Below are 16,832 nucleotides of genomic sequence, written 5' to 3'. Positions count from 1 at the left end.
CTTCTTAACAATATTGGACAAAACTGACTAATTGGACAAACAATCCTTTAAGGAAAGAAAGAGGTTATTGTTCATACAGTGAAAACCCTAGCATAATAATTAACCACTCTGAATGTTCTGACAAAAGGTCAGACGCAATAGAAGCGCAAAGTGCTTGAAAAGTCATGTGAAAAGTCCTCATGTGACAAGACAAAGTACTTGAAAGAGGACATAAACAGAACTTGAACATGTAAATCTCAAGTGCCTAAATCACTTAAAGGTCTACAGACAGCCTAGGTTGTCTTTAAGGTCCGTCAAAGCCTGAAGTTCAAGTTCCAAACAGATCCACAGCTTCACTCCTTCCAAAGCTCAGCCAGGAGTCAGAAATCAGTAATTTCTCCAAGCTCTCGAAAATGGGCATTCCCAGATTGCACTTGATCCATATCAAGAGGACCAAGACTCTTACCAAAGGTGTCATTCACCTTGTTTGATTTTAATTTTCTAAAAGCTCATTTCCATGTACCCATTGGACAGACATAGATGACAACAGAGAGTAAGTAATTCCACCCTAAAAATGTTACCAAGACATATACAGTTATTTCAGGATATGTTAGCATTAGTAAATAAAATTGTCTGTCTGCTAGGCCCAAGAGCAAGTAGTATGATATGATTTGCAACAATACAGCTAAACTCTCCTCCTCCCAGTCCAAGATGGCTTCGTCAAAACTGGATGTTTGGAACAACCTAGGGACATCCTACCTTCTGACCTGCAGTGTATGGAACAGAGCCAAGTGGTACCTGCGAGCAGTTAAGAGTCTGGGCAGTAGCAGGAGATGCTAGAAAGCATGCATTGGTCTTAGTTTGTTAGTGTAGATGTAGTCTAAAAGAACAAGTGTAGACCTCTAAGAGGAAGGGAGCATCTGGGGCAGTCCTGAGTTGGGTGACAATGTACTGGTGCTAGGACAGTGTTCCAGGGGCTGTCTGGGTCTAGAAAGCTGCTTATGGTGCAGGTGGTTCCAGCCTGAGTTCTGGCACATCCTGTCGGGCTGGTGAAGGAGAAGAGAAGGACCTAATTCAGGGCTCTGAATGCCACATCTGGAGTAGTGTGTTTTCATCTTGGTTTTTGTTTTGTTTTGTTTTGTTTTGTTTTGTTTTAAGGAACAGCTTAGATAAAAAGTTTTTCTTCCAAGTACAATGCACTATGGTCATCTTTGGTTAACATGCCCGGCAGCATATGGCAAGAGTTTTCTTGACAATCACAAGTGCAGGTGTTTGCTTAATTTTTTTTTTTTTTTGCAGTAGTGAAGTACAACTTTCACATTCCTTCCAGTCTTTCACCTACAAGCCATGTAAATGGAAATGTGAACCTGGATTCATAAAGCATTTTCTTTGCATTCAATAGACAAAGGTTAACGCGAAAAGACATAAATCTTTCAGCCTCAACAATGACAAGAATGAAAACAAAATTTACTCTAGAGCCAAAATACCCACCTGTGGCAAACAAATCTGTCTGTCAGTTCATGTCTCCTTCATCAATAACCTATACAAAGAAAGACTCATTGAAGTACACTCTGGAGATTAACAGAAATGGACTAACAAATTAGCAAGGAATAAGACCTACAAAACCCAGAGTCTCATTGCATAATGCACACTTCTGGGAGGACTTTCAGGCTTCTCCACCAGCAGTAGACAGGTTAGTGCTGCTTGGACGTAAAGGTAGAGTGTCAAATTGGCACATCGTAGATCTTTCTGGCTCTCACCAATTGAAATAAGTGTGTGAGATTCACTCCCATGCCTGGCTAATGACCAGCCAGAGTTGAGATCAGATCTCTTATAGCAGACATGAAAGTGCTACTGTCTACTCCCCAGTATCACAAAAAACATTTTACACTACCATGACAACGCAAAACACTGTAAAGCCAGATAGGAATATAATTTAGCTCTTCGTTCACTCCTTGAACAATGCTAAAACATTTTTGACTAAATCAGATCTGGCTTCAAGACAAAAAATACAGTCACAGTACAAGTGACCTCTCTTCCCACACAGCACTTATAGGATATAAAATTGGGCAGGCCCATCATTTCCCCCTCTCCCCTTTAATTCATACCAGGTTCTTCTTGATTCATTAATAATGTGAAATGGTGAAAACAAGAAAAAGTTGGACATCCCCAAGGGAAACCAAGTGTGTGCTGCAGCTTGTCGTTTTTATAGTCACATCCGCCCTTTGGACAGATTGCTACCTTCAAGTGCTCCATTTACTTTTCAGGAAAAAAAAAAAAGAAAAGAAAGTATGACTGTTTCCAGCAATTGCATTTAACAGCCACTTTTTGCCAAGAGTTGCTGTTTGGCTCCCATGCTTCCAGGGAACATTGTTTTGTTTGTTTTCAATGGCAAATAAAAAAATGAATTAATAGAAGGTCCCTCCAGGTTTTTGTCTAGGAGTAAGGATACACCCTTTAGAAAATGGAATGGACCACAAGCTAAAGGGAGAAAAGGTTAAATGGAGGGACCGCCTTTAGCTGCTAGTAGTCTTTCTCAGGACCTTGAAAATGAAGTGGAAAGGAAAAGAAGAGAAAAGGGAAAGAAAGGGAAAGAAGTTTCTGGAAAAGCTACAAAAATGGGCAAATAGTATCACTATGTTGATCACTTTCCACAAGCTTCTTAATTCCTGCCCTAAGACAAGAATAGAAACAAAACAGAGGAAATGGCACAATGAGGGCAATTCATGGCAAATTTTAGAACATGACAGATTAGGAAGTTCAGGAGATCATGAAGAGGGGAGTGTATTGAGTTTCTGGGGTTCTTTTTTTCAAAATCTGTAAATCTCATAACACAATGATTGAAAAGGTTGAAGACCTTTCGTACAAACAGGTATGGCTCAGGGGAAGTGGGGTATATAATTCAACCAAGGTGAAAGGAGAATGAATCCTTTTGAATGCTAATAAAATCTACAAATCAGTTGCCTTTTATGTGCTGTGTCACTTCCCTCCATCCATTCTTTGTTCCTGTATTTTGTGCTCAGCCTCTCAACAAATTCTGAGGTATACTGTAATTATCACAGTATTACAGGCAATAGGGCTGACATCCCCACCTGAAGAGCATTGTAGCTGAGGTAGCCATCTAGTTCTGCCAATTGCTATTATCATAGAATCATAGAATAGTTTGGGTTGGAAGGCACCTTTAAAGGTCATCTAGTCCAACCCCCCTGCTGTGGACAGGGACATCTTCAACTAGATCAGGTTGCTCAGAGCCCCGTCCAACCTGACCTTGAAGGTTTCCAGGGATTGAGCATCTACCACCTCTCTGGGCAACCTGTGCCAGGGTTTCACCACCCTCATTGCAAAAAATTTCTTCCTTATATCTAGCCTAAATCTCCCCTCTTTTAGTTTAAAACCATTTCCCCTTGTCCTGTTGCAACAGGCTCTGCTAAAAAGTCTTTCCCTGTCTGCCCATCTCTCCCTGCAGCCTTAGACAGGGTGTAGACGAGGAATGGCCATGGGCAGGCATCCATGGTTACATGGAACTGATCAGGAGCACAGGTCTCTAGAAGGTTTTACTCAGAATCAAAGACACACAGCAACAAATAACTGATCTAGTGGTAAACAGTTTTTTTATCCGGTGATAAATGGTTGGGGACAAATTCTGCTTTCCCAAAATAAATAACAGACAATGACAGTGGCTTCAGTGAGAACAGGATTTCACTGAGGGGGTTTAAGTGAAGTCCCATTATTGTCAAATCAGAATTTAATGTGTTAACTCCCTTTGTAGGTCTGAACATATTAGATTGTCCAACAGCACAAGGGAATCTTGAAGGCAACAGGAATTGTTCCTTCTCAGGAACATCATTCCTAGCCCTATGTGGCAAACAATTTCAAGAACCTAAAGCAATGTGCTCTTATAGATGGCTAATATCTAATTATCAATGAACCTATTTAAACAGAGGTTTGATTTCACAATTCAGCTTTGGAAAGTCTATAAATGATGCATTTGTCCCCAGAAGGAATTCTGGGCTAAGGAATTTCTGTAATATCAGACAACTTATATACAAAAAATATAGTCCTTTCAAGGACATCAGGCTTGAGTAAAATGAAACCCAGAACCATTCTTGATACAGATGTTTACTAGATCCCAGGCTTCAACTGAATCATAGCAGTCGTATTCTTAATATAATTTTATTGTGTGACTCTTGGCACGTCCAAACTTCAGCTGGGTAAAAGGAGGGAAAACACTGAAATACTATGAGAAACTCTTTATTAGTATTATTGTGTTATTTTAATTTTTAAAAACATTAAGCTGTGAATTGTGACTGGTGCAGCTGGTGGATATGGAAAGACAATGGAAGCTTCCTGGCTTATTGGCTGTCATTATGTTATGTTTCAATCGCCTTTCTTTCCTTGCATGCATTAAAAGTCTATGTAGAGTTGAGCAACATGAAATCTAAAATTAAATTGCCACAGTTACAATGGGGAGGCGGAGCATGTATTTACTTCTAAAGATAGATGACTAAAGTTAGGACCCGTATCTCCTTAGATTGTCTATAGAATCAATGGAGCAGCAGGGGTTTCTCCAGGGACGAATTCAAAGCACCTTGCTCAGGCTTCTTCTACATTGCCTTGTGCTGGTGCATGCAAAAACCAGATGGTACTTTGTCAGCTGTCTAAACCACAGAGTGAGTGCACCTGCACTGCTGGTGCTGTCTAACCCTGGGACGACAACCGGCCCTGAGACAAAACAGAGCAGAGCGAATCAGCTTTGCATTGCTCAACTTTGCCCAGGAAAAGTTTGGGAGAACATTAGTTGGGATGGCCCACACAGGCACTGATGACTATATTCCTGTGCTTGGGAATATTCCCCTGTTTTTTCATTTACTAGCATCGGCGTAGCCGCTTTCTGTGGGTATTTAGTATGCTGTGGGCTACCCGGCAGGGTGGCTGCTGAGACCATGGCAGGTGGTTCCTAGCTAATCTATGAAAGCATCTACTCTTTATTATCTTTTCCTGTTAGAATGTGTGATAAATAAGAGGTTTGTCCCCAGGAATCACCAGGGCACAGACATAGTCTATTTGTCCATAGGTCAGGAACTATTAGTGCATACATCATGGGAGCTGTTTTAAACTGTGTTCCAGGCTTCCTCTTGGTGTCAGGGAGAATTTGCTGAGTTTCTGGGTGATCACATGTAAATACATTTGCCCACTTGACATTTGTTAGTGGGTTTCGGTACTTCCTGCTTCATGCTTTTAATTCCTTTGCTGGGTATGTTCCAAATATTTTAATGAGATGATGATAACTTTTAAGTGTGCTTGTCTAGCACAAAGCAAAACCGTTTGTGCCAGGAGTGGAGAGACCATTAGCAGCTACGGCCTTGCATTATTTAGACAGGATCTAAGTACTACAAAAGCACTTTAAATGTATCATTAAGCTTTTCCTTCTTTAAGAAGGGAGGGGTTTAAGCCCGGAATTCTGTTGCTCTATGTTTTCACTTAATTTCCAACAGCTTTAATGTAAATTGTTTAAACATTACCACTGTGAATAAATACACCAACAAATCACACTTCATTTACTTTGACCTGTTTTTTGTTTCTTCACTAGTGGCACAGTTATTGTACATCTTTCATCTGTTTTATTTATTACTATGGTGATCATAAGCAGCAGCTAGAGCAACTAACACGACGTAGTCCTATTACACACCAAATAGAAAGGCAGTATTGCACGTCTTCAAAGTTTTGGACTTTGAAGCATAGAAAATAGGCCAAGATATTGCTCTTCACAGGTGTAGACTAAGGAACAAGTTGCAAATCTCACATCTTCTCCATCACTAAAAGTGTTAAGTTACCTTAAGTTTGTCAAATCAAACTATTTACTGTGGGTGACTTCTGCAACTGTTCTGGCTTATAGATCCTGCAAGGCAAAGAAGTGTTAATTTTGGGTCAATGGATGCACTAGGATACCAGCAAATAAAGTTGAAAAAAGATTCTGGAAAGTGGGCACAAAGTCCTGGTATCCTGCTTCATTTCTAAGTATAATTTAGACAGAACTTACTTCCAGGTGAGAGCCTGCTTTGCCTGCCATACAAAGAAAAAAAGGTTGTTTTCCCCAAAGGCTAGCATCAAATCAAGGAAACGGTCAGGAGTGGAAATGTAGAAATTGCCTCTGTCTTACAAGTGGGCACCTGAAGAATGATATAGAAAATGAAATTGTGTTGTGTTGGAAGGCAAATTAAAAATCAAGAATCGTGAACGTTTCATGTGTTAGCACAACTGATTGTGTTTATTTTTAAACCACCCCAAAATCCAATCATGCTGTATGTACATAGACAATACACGGGATAGCACACCAAATGTAGACAAGAAAGATTAAGTGTTTTAGTTTGCCGGTGATTTTGGGGTTCCTTTTTTTTCATTGTACATCTGCTGAACTTGATGAAATGATCCAAGCTATATGGATTCCCATGTCAACCCTCTCAGTTCCCATGTCCACACTGTCCCTCTAACAGGAGACATCCATCATACTACCTCTGGGGTGTTTGTCTGAATGGTAAAGTGAGCAGCTTTTTATGTAGGTTCCTCTGGGCCTCATTTCTTACGTAAAACCGTTTAGTGCAGAACAAGTATATCAGCATGTATCTGCTTTAACTATATTCTATAGTTAGTAGGTAAGACCAGCTAATGCTTTGGGTTACTCAGGAATTCATAAGTAGCATACACACAAAAACGAAAACAGAAAATAGTCTTCCACATCGTTTAGAGTGTTAATTTTCTTTATGTTTCCAGTGTCATTTATTTTGCTAAGCACTGCTGCAATTCTTTCCACTTGTCTTATGCTCTTATTTTCTTACAAAACAGTATACTAGGCTTTCTGTATAAAACATATATATATATATATATAAAAACAAAGCAACGACCCCCGAAATGGACTTACACACAGGTATGTATTTGTCCTTCATTAGAAAATATACTGTGTGTATATTTATTCATTGTCCCTGAATGTCACAGCACTGGCTATTAGAGTGGGGTCAGGAAGAAAGAGGCCTTTTTTTTTTTTTCTGATTTGCTTTAAAACATACAGTTAAATGAACAATCAGATCCTGTTTACATATTGGCACCATGTTGTTCTTCTTGCTGTTGTTATTACTGCTCTCCAAGTGGACTTCTAGTTATTACTTCTCAGGAATTAATATATCTGTACATTTTTTGTCGTATATTCTTTTCTCTCACAATGAGCTGGATGCAGGTTCAGGGAGAATGAAACACTGGAAAATCTAAATGGATCCTGGGAATCTGGAGATTCTTGCCTTGCTTAACTTTGCTGGCCCTCTTTCTCAGAGATATCAATCATTTAGAAAATTATGGTTAATTCTACATAACAAGTAATATTTAGTGGCCTTTCCTTCCAAAAGATGCTTTTGGGCAATGATTTGAGATAGTTTTTCACATGAACTGCTGGCATTGGATACCAGCCTTGCATATTTGTATAAATACTTTTCCCAGTATAAGGCCCCCATTATTGGTACAGACGGTTCTCTGTCCTCGGTATCTATTCTTTCAGCAAACAGACTGATCATTTGAACTACTTATCATTACTGAGTGATGTGCTGGGAGAACCACCCACGCTAAATACACAAGAAAATTTGGTGGTGGTGAGGGAGGGGTTAAAATTCAGCCCAGTTTATTTAGCTCACGCAAAAGTGTCTAACGACTTCTTGGCCTGAATACTTTGTAATTGAAAAACCCCAGATATAAAAATATTATTAAGATTGGGGGCAAAAAATGGAAAACCATATTGAATTAAAAAACGAAGTACTGCTTGTGGGTTTACAAAGAGTCTATAACACTGATAAAATCTTCGGAAACCAATGTGCTTTTTTTTTTCCTTGTCCTTCCTTATTTTGGCTTCATTTCAACCCGGGAGTTCATATCATCTCCTTCCAGATCATACTCTTCTACTTGGCCGCTGGTCCACACCTTCATGCGGTCAGTCAGGTCGCTGCTTCTAGGAGCCAGGATGAAGTCGTAAATCAGGGCAGCACTTACTCCGCCAATGATTGGGCCAACCCAGAAGATCTGAAACACAGTTCCAAGCCCAGTTAATACATCAGGTATTACTGCATTCGAAGCTGTTCTGAAAATCTCCTCTGAAGATTTTCTGCACAAAATTTACAGTGAAGACATTAAAAATACAGTCTATCGCCTGAACATTTACTTAACTACATGGCAAGAAGCCATGAATTTCTCACCATGAATTGGCAATAGACCCAGAGATGAATAACTGTGATTGTGTTGTCAAGTTCTGACATTTTAAATTAGGTATCTACTGGTAAAACATCTCTGTTACTCCAGAGAGATTTGGCAGGGGGGCACAATTTCTAAAAGCAACAAGGGCATTAGTTTCCATTCTCCCACTAACTTCCAGTGATAGGTGAATTAGAAAGTAATACTTAGTGAGGAACTAATTAGGGGCTTAATTTGCTACTAGCTGCTATTTAGCTAGTGATATTGCTGTAATTGTACTGGTCTAATCACTGGAGGCAAGCAAAGTTTGGAGAGAGAGGTAATAAAAGTATTTTAGTAGACAGGTTGATTTTATTAGAAATAACAGATGATTTTGAGGGATTTGTATGGCCAAAGAGTTCCTGAGTCTGAAAACATGTTTTCTTTTATTCAGTAATATCAGCGGTTTAATATGAATTTTTACCTCTATCTCCTTCTCTCTCTCTACAAAGGAAAATATTTTTTCTATGAAATTCTGAAAATACTTAGTTACATTACCTTAGTATCCCAATAGAAGTATCCCAATAGAAGGGAGATAATGGAAAAGTTTCCCTAGTGTCCTCCTTTTGTGTTTTACTCTGTAGATTCAAATGGCATCCACATCCAAAATTTTCACAACCCGTGGTACTCTCACTAAATTTCCATGAATGCCTATGCAAATGGCTGCCAAAATCATGAGTAGGAGAGTTGGAACAAGCTGCATTTTAAATATTCAGGAACACATGCTCTTTTAGGGCTTTTATATTAGCCCTCTTTATTGAGCTTTAGTGAAATAAGTAATTTTTTGTGAAGTTCCTCATTTTAACCACATTTAACCACAGGGAATAATCTAAAATTTATAGTGTTTCCAGAGCACTTATCCATGAAAGCACATAAGCAGACACTTAACTTTAAGAGGATGAACATTTTATTAGCTTCCAAATATTGGATGATCCACTTCAATATAAGTGGAATCTATTAAGAACCTTCCTAAATTTTACCAGATTAAGCAGTAGCACTTTACAAACTCAGTTTAAACAATAAATACTCAATAAAGGTTTCTGTGCAATGAGGCTTTAAAGTTTAAAATATTTGAAAGAAATAAACATAAAGGGAAATAACCAAAGAAAATCTTCTCTATTACTTTGAACATACACACTCAGCTTGAGGACTTTGTGATCTCCTGAGGCTGGTCAGGAGCAAAAGGAAATTATTTGTTGTTAAATGAAATAGAAATGGCAACTCACTGGCTTGGTGCTAAAGATACGTGTTTAAATGTTTCTGATCTTGTAGATTATGTATACGCAGAGTCTCTTGTAAGCTAAACAAATTTATTCAACTTACCCAGTGATTTTCAAAGTTGTTGGCAATCAGCGCTGAGCCAAAAGATCTGGCTGGGTTAATTCCGCAACCGGTGTAATCAATCTAGGAGGTGGAAAGAGAACCAGTGGTGAGGCACTGATGCACATGTGGCACCTTCATTACACAGGAGGGCAAGTGGCAGCCTGCAGCATGGTTCAGATGCTCACAACAGCTTCATTCATCCCACCTGCTCTTCCTCAGAAAAAGGGGGAAAGACTGTTGGTCATGTGCCTGTCCTGTCCTACCAGGGAAATAAGTCCTACTGCAGTGACTCGTCCCAGATATGCAACCTCATCACTTACTGCCACAGCCACATGGGCCAAGAGAGGTGGGCCAAGCATGCTGCAGAAACAAGGTCAGTCTCTGAAGAGGAAGGAGAAGGAAGAAACTTTCATCTGCCCATCATCTACCTGCCTTCACTGGCCCATCTTGAGGTGGCATACTGCAGATATCAACTGTGAGAGCGGAAACTTACAGCAAGAAGGTGTCCCAAGGCAACAGAGAGACCAATGGCCAAAGGTGCTGATCCCGAGACATCATTCCTTCTCCGGTCTGTGGTGGCAAGGACACACAACACCAGCTGGAAGGTAGCAATAATTTCGATACCTAGTCCTTGGCCCGCGTTGATTCCCTCTGAAAGCTGCATGGAGACAAGAAGGAAAATGTCACTTGATATACCTACCTGACTTCAACCAGTATGAAAAGCTTTGCAGGATCTACTTTCTCAACAGGAGAATGCAGACCTGCACAGCTATTTCTCTCCTCAGATTGCTTTTGCTTAACAGGGAAGAAAAAAAAAGAAAAAAAAAAGTGAACAGAAATCAGTTTTGAAACAGTCACTGCTGTACTCAAGTCTAGGTATAACCAGATTTTGTTGGTGATTCAACATGGTCGCATGGTTGCTGCATCCATCTAGTGAATGTTCAACCACTAGACACAATAAGAACGTAACTGGTCTATGCGTGAGAAACGAATGAGCCAGAGATTTGCCTTCAATAGAGTTTACCCATAGAAGTGAACTGCGGTGCCCTGAGATATTTATTCATTGCTTCAGAGACTGAGGATGCTGTGGCCATGTTAAACTTTGCTCAGCTTGCCTTTACCAACAATTGCTAAGCAGACAGGGGCAGGAGGAGGAAGGGACAAATAGACAGTAAGAAAGGTACATAGCTCTGGGTAGCTTGAAAGTACCCATCTCTGCTATTGACAAGTCACATTAATCCTTTCTTCTCGTCTCCCACCACTACTTATTTTCTGTAGTTCAGTATGAACTCTTCAAAACAAGGACTTCATGTGGACAATGTCCTGCAAAATGCTGGCCCCATGGGCAGATTTCCACATGAATATTGAGACCCATTCAATTGCCTAAAAATATGCCTCTAAGACAATTTGAAATACCCTGAGATATCCACGGTGTTCATACGGGACTGGTAGATGTGACCAAGTCCTACAGAAGACCAAAGGTATCTAAAATGGTTCTCGATGCCAATGTTTAGGCAGTGTATCTCTAACATGGATAAGTAATGAACATAGTCAATGGAGATGAGATCCATTCAGCTGATGAAATGTAGGTGACCATTTGAGAGTCAACTGAATAGCTCTGTCTTTTATTTTGTATTCACTAGATGTCATTTGACTACAACAAGAGCTTAGACACTTAACTCACATGTAGACCAATTTTAGGTGTCTTAGACTCAAACTGAATCTCACTCTTTGTGATCCAGAAAAAAACATCCACAATTCAGGAATCCTAAGGGGCTTATGGGGGAAGTATTTCAATTTCCTACTGAAGTAAAGCAGATTCTCTAGAAAAACTCACACTGGCAGACATAGATATTCCAACTGTACTATTAATCATGAAATCAATAGAGTTTCTTATTAACATGAATGCTGTAGAACATATAAAGCCACGGTAGTTCACATAAATGAACATTAGACAATAGAAACACTGTCATATTTCAGGAATACTGATAGAAGCTTGTGCTTAACAAGAAATTCAATGTTATAACCATTCAATGTTATAACAAGTTTTGAATTTTGCTTCTAATTGCTATATTCAGTGGTATCTTAGTTAAGACAAGACAAGGCTGTATCTGAGCTGAATAACTTGGTGTTAAGCAGAAGTAACTACATTGCACAGATAGGATGAAACATGAGCTTGGACACAGGCCAGGGAAACTGAGAATGTGAGTGACTCAGAGTAGGAAACGAACTCTGCAAAACTTACGTTCAAGAATAACGCTATCAGTAGGTTATCCCATCTGTCAGAGCCTCTGCATTAAAAATTGCTAGGTCATACATGACAACAACATAATCAAATGTTATTGTGACCCGTCCAAAACAATGAGACTATGGGAAATCATGCTTTAAATCTGTTTTTGCGGTTTTACGCCCTAATTTCTCCAAAACTCATATTTGAATAACCTTAAAACTTAAAGATGTTTAGCTGAACTCTTTCTCTTTCCACCTTTGCTATTCACTTTTCTTGTTTCTTCTGTGTAAAAAAGCAGCATAATAACAAATTCCTAAGTCCTGAAAAAAATCGTCTGAGTCTTCAGCCAACATATCTGATTCGCTACATTAAAAACAGTGAAAATATATTGATTTCTAAAACCTGTCAATCTGAAGCATTAATAATATCTTTTTATATCTTGTTCTTTAATATGCAGGTCCTTTGAGTTAGAAGCAGTTTATCCACAGATGGAAGGGAATTCTGGTTGAAATCATGGGCATTTTTGTTCCTTCAGCATCCATACAGTAGAAACTGAAATCAGATAATGAAACCTTCAGCCTTAATGGGACTAATATGTAAGAAATACAAGTCTGACATAAATATATACAGATGAGCCAGCAGTGAAAATTACATGATCCTGAAATTCATGCTGAATACTTGATATATGACTAAATTAATATTCTATTACTTTTGTCATCCCCTTTTAAAAATAATCACTTTTTTGGCCACAGAGACAGTGGGATTTGTGGCTCGCAACAAATTAGGCTTCAAATGCATCCCATCAATATCAAAAGTAACAGGATCCCTTTAAGAATCTGGACTATAGACTCTCTGGAAAATCCTATCTCGCATTTGGAAGGCCAAATGGTCAAACTTAAAAGGCAAGTGTATTGGCAAATAAGTGAGTGATATGCAGGTTCCCAAAAGTGGGTATGAAACGAAATTCTCTTCTGTCATAATGCAACTGTTAAACCCCAGAGAATCCAGATCTGAGGTCTGACGGTAGTATTTGACAAAACCTTGGCATTTCAAATGATTAAACACAGACCTACCATTAGTCTTTCCCTTCATTTGAAGGGCTTCCATAAAAGAAAAAAGATAATAAGGGCAAAATTATGCTTTTAAAACCTGTGATAATTCTTATCTTTGAGAGGTGGAAATCATATTCTTCATTTCCCTCCAGGAAAACACATCCTACAGCTGACGTGACTTGAGGTCATTCCCCCTGCTAATCAACACTTATTTATGGGCTGTGTGGAATCAAAGAAAACCTGGAAATATCATAGGAAACCTTTTGCTTTCCTCTAGCATGTAATTGTACGCAGCCAGAGACATAAGATTTCACTGTGAGAGCAAAGAGTCTGGGCCATGTTCCAAAATGAGACAAACCGAGGCAAACCTTGGATGTTCTGCTTTGCTGTGGTCTGTGGGTCCACAGTATATAAGTGTAATATCACAGACATTTGTTATTTGCCTACTTGTCAGAGCTATAGTGTCAATACGGCAGCAGCCTGGACACTCCAGGATACAGCAACACACAGAACAGCATGAGTCTTCAGCACCCTAACCACATCCCAGCCAAAGCATAACATGGGTAGTAGGAAGGTGCATTTCCTAGTATCAGGTTAAAATGTACATATATATATGTGTGTGTGTATGTATTTATATTTATAAAATCTTGGTCAGAGTGGATTTGCAAGAGTTACCCAGCTAATAATGCAATATAAAACATGTTGCACCTATTGAATCTGCTGGTTTAAGCTCTTGTCAGAACCAGGTAGGTATAACCAAGACGAGTTGGTCACCCTCTCATTGTATTTTCCATATGTTAGGTTTTTTAAGGAAAGTTTGAATTTTTGCAGAAGCTTCAGCCTCTAGTAAGGTCAGGGCTGCCTAAAGCTTAATCCAAATCTAGTAGGAAGCAGTACTATACATTACTGAGACCACCCTACCTGAGGCTGTCAATAAAACAAAGGCAAAAATCAATGGCTGATCTGAACATCTAGCATTCTCATACTAAGAATATCCAGAATATAAGGTGACCGTATCTCTGGTTCTTGAATAGATAGAATAATGCCTTGAAACATAAGACACAGTCACCTCGACTGTAGTGTTGGGTGAAGGGGTCCTTTTCCAGTGACCTCTACCAACACTGCAATGACTTCTTTCCCTGCATTGGTAGGCTGCTTACCAACGGTCACAACAAGGTATGTAGGCAGGGTATGTGGGCTGACACTGCATTTGCCCTTGATGTATCTGTGGGGAAATCTCTGACCTCTTCTCATCTCTGTCCAATAACTCTCACATGGTCTGCATTTTAGGCGATGCTCATTAAGGCAACAGAAAAAATATCAGAGGGCAGGGAACAGCCCAGCAACTCCCTGACCTTTTCATGCTTCAGACTTGTGAGGCCTGAAGAATGGATTCAGTGCTTTAAGAAACCAAATATGCTCCAAGGGATTAAAATGAAACACACAAGCCTACATTCATCTCCACCACAGTTTCCCATACCATAGGAATCAATCCAGACTGCTCCTCCTTTTTTGTTCACATGAATTGTTCCACTAAACTTCATTTCTAAGTCACTATTTTGACAGGAGAAGCACGAGAAACATACCCAAGATATGGATTTCATCATTGGCAAAAGCCGAGAGTTATATGTAGACATATATATCTGATGAGCTGAATCACTCTCTTGGCTGCATTAACTTGCACTGAGTAATTCTCCCTTGACTGCAATAGCACCCAGACGACAAGCAGAAGCCTACACGAAGACACCCCAAGTGAGGTGTATCCTTCTGTGAGCTGAATCCCACCATTAATATTTTTACCTAAGTTCACTGTGAATCTGACCAAGTTCATGGAAGAAAAATCCACTGGAATTCAGTAAGTTTATAGAAATTGCATCTCTTTCAGAAAGCTCCTGTGCTGCAACTGTTTGGAAGCTAAGGAAGCACTTGGGGCATACTGAACGCCTCTGCTTTGCCTTACTGGGCATAGGGATGAGGAACAATACCCATTCCCCATTCAAAGATTAGCTTTATCTGGTAATGCTACTGCTGCTCCTAAGCAACCTGGTTTGAAACCTGGTTGATTCTGCTTTGAGCAAGAGGTTGGACTAGAGACCTCCTAAGGTCCCTCCAGAATTATCATGTGAGACCTCGGTTCTTTGGAAAGGTTCTTCCTGTGGGAAGGTCTGGCACAGAAGTGCCTCAATGATGCTCTGGCTCAGCTGAGTTAATGTCTAGAAACAGCTGGTGACATATGCAGATAGTGGAGACACAGCTGATGGATCCATCACTCTGAAGGCTCCACATAGATATAATCCATATTGGTGAGTCAGCCAAGAGGCACGTAATATAATCAAATGAGGACCGTTAAACTCGAGGGCAAAATTAATGGAAAATCATTATCTAGTCATGACCGTGAGAGTTACGAGTTGAGATGAGCACCTGCTCTTTGGTCTTAGGAAATGAGTAGCAGTCACATTGCTTCCATTTCTCCACAACATCAGGCAGGAGATGGGAACTATGGAAGCTTGTTTCTCAGAAGTGCCCTTAACTGCCATGTTTAGCTGACTGACTTCCACAGCTTCAATCAATAATGTGGGCAAATTAATGGTATGTTTTCTTTCCTTTTGGTTTTTTTTCGGGGTTTTTTTTTGTTTGGTTTTTTTGGGGTTGTTTTTTCTTTTTGAGCAGGATATTTATTAGTTGTCTGCCTTCAGAAGAGAAATGGGGACAGGAAATTAAACTGGCCCAAGGTAAACCCAACTGTGTACTTCTCCAGTGGCTTCATATTTTTCTCATTAGGAGTAAAAGTATATCAAGTTCAAGCATGTTTCCTGTTATACGGATAAGACAGTTTGTTATGCAAGGTGGTTTCATCACGTGGTGCTATGCTCCATCTCATCCAACAAACCCTTAGCCATGGATTGTATCTTCCAGGGTCCAGCTTACTTTCATATAACAGGGATTAATTTCTCATTGTTCCTGAAAAATGATAGGCCTCTGGAAATGTAGAAGTCTATTTTTCAGTAGGGGAATGTCAATTTTCTCCATTCTTATGAAACACTTCACTGCAAGCCATGCTGGCTGATGTTTTTTAGAGAGATAAAAGTTAAGCCACAGCAATTTAGTGACACACATAACATCACTGATGGCTGGGACTTCTCTCCTTTGCATATCCCAGCCATCCCCTAGGTAAGGCAGCTTTTGCAGAACCCCAGCAATATCATGGCTGGTACATAACAAGAAGCATGCTGTGGACCGACTATAAACGTATTACCTTTTATTAAAGTGTTTTTAATATTCATGTCGGGAGAAGAACTATGTTCTCCTGTCCACACAAAACCTAGCATTCTAAGGAGCTGTGCTGCAATAAATAATATCTTTATATCAGACAGACCTCTATCCTTGTGTGTTGTATTCAAATATACAGGTAAAATTGGCACCAGGACTGCTATTTTCAGCATTCCAAATTATTAGTTTATCTCTGCCTTGGCAGGCTTTTTTCTTAAAGGAAGACTTTGAGCATTTTATTCAAGCAAATTTGAATCCATTTCCCTGGTTATATCACCGGCTGACTATTCTAAAAAAGGTCATCTTGCTATCTTACTGCGTTTTCTTCCCGTTGCTTAAACTTTCCCTTCTTTGATTTTCCTTATTTTTCTTAATAGGAAAACTCTTCACATCAGTTTAAATGGTTCATGTCCTCTTCTTCATCCCTACACTGGAAATATTAATTATGCTGCTTTATACCAACTAACAATTATTAAAGTGTTTAACTGGGCAAAGTTCTTTAATGCAATGTTCTTCAAATGTAATCTCAGAAATTAATCTCCCTACTTCCCCCAAAACCATCTTCCACTATCTGGCCTGTCATTTTGTTTGTCTTTTCTCATTCTTTCAGTTCCAACTCTGTCACAAAAATAACTTGATAACTTCCATCTTGAAAACGTACTTTTCTTCTGCTGGAAGTCTGTCCCAGATGTCCATAGCTATAAACCTTC

General features: G+C 39.5%; 1 protein-coding gene across 1 annotated transcript; it reads right to left on the bottom strand.

Annotated features, from left to right (window-relative positions):
* Window positions 1-7,741: 7,741 nt before the first annotated feature.
* Window positions 7,742-10,234, bottom strand: AQP1 (aquaporin 1 (Colton blood group)). Its single transcript, XM_009585856.1, has 3 exons — window positions 10,064-10,234; window positions 9,571-9,651; window positions 7,742-8,040 (listed from the first exon to the last, which is right to left on the bottom strand). Exons 1-3 carry the CDS (start codon window positions 10,232-10,234, stop codon window positions 7,861-7,863), a joined length of 432 nt encoding a protein of 143 aa, XP_009584151.1. The 3' UTR covers window positions 7,742-7,860.
* Between the last annotated feature and the right edge of the window lie 6,598 nt (window positions 10,235-16,832).

This window comes from Fulmarus glacialis, unplaced genomic scaffold (genome assembly GCF_000690835.1).
Source record: "Fulmarus glacialis isolate BGI_N327 unplaced genomic scaffold, ASM69083v1 scaffold4479, whole genome shotgun sequence".
In the NCBI taxonomy this organism is placed as follows: Eukaryota; Metazoa; Chordata; class Aves; order Procellariiformes; family Procellariidae; genus Fulmarus; species Fulmarus glacialis.
The sequence above is the reverse complement of the archived record's forward strand: the minus strand, read 5'-3'. Positions and strand labels throughout refer to the sequence as shown.

Coding starts and splice junctions, on each gene's coding strand:
- AQP1 (XM_009585856.1), bottom strand. CDS start 10,234: ATGCAGCTTTCAGAGGGAATCAACGCGGGCCAAGGACTAGGTATCGAA. Junction 9,652..10,063: donor CCTTGGGACACCTTCTTGCT/GTAAGTTTCCGC, acceptor TCCACCTCCTAG/ATTGATTACACCGGTTGCGG. Junction 8,041..9,570: donor ACAACTTTGAAAATCACTGG/GTAAGTTGAATA, acceptor ACTGTGTTTCAG/ATCTTCTGGGTTGGCCCAAT.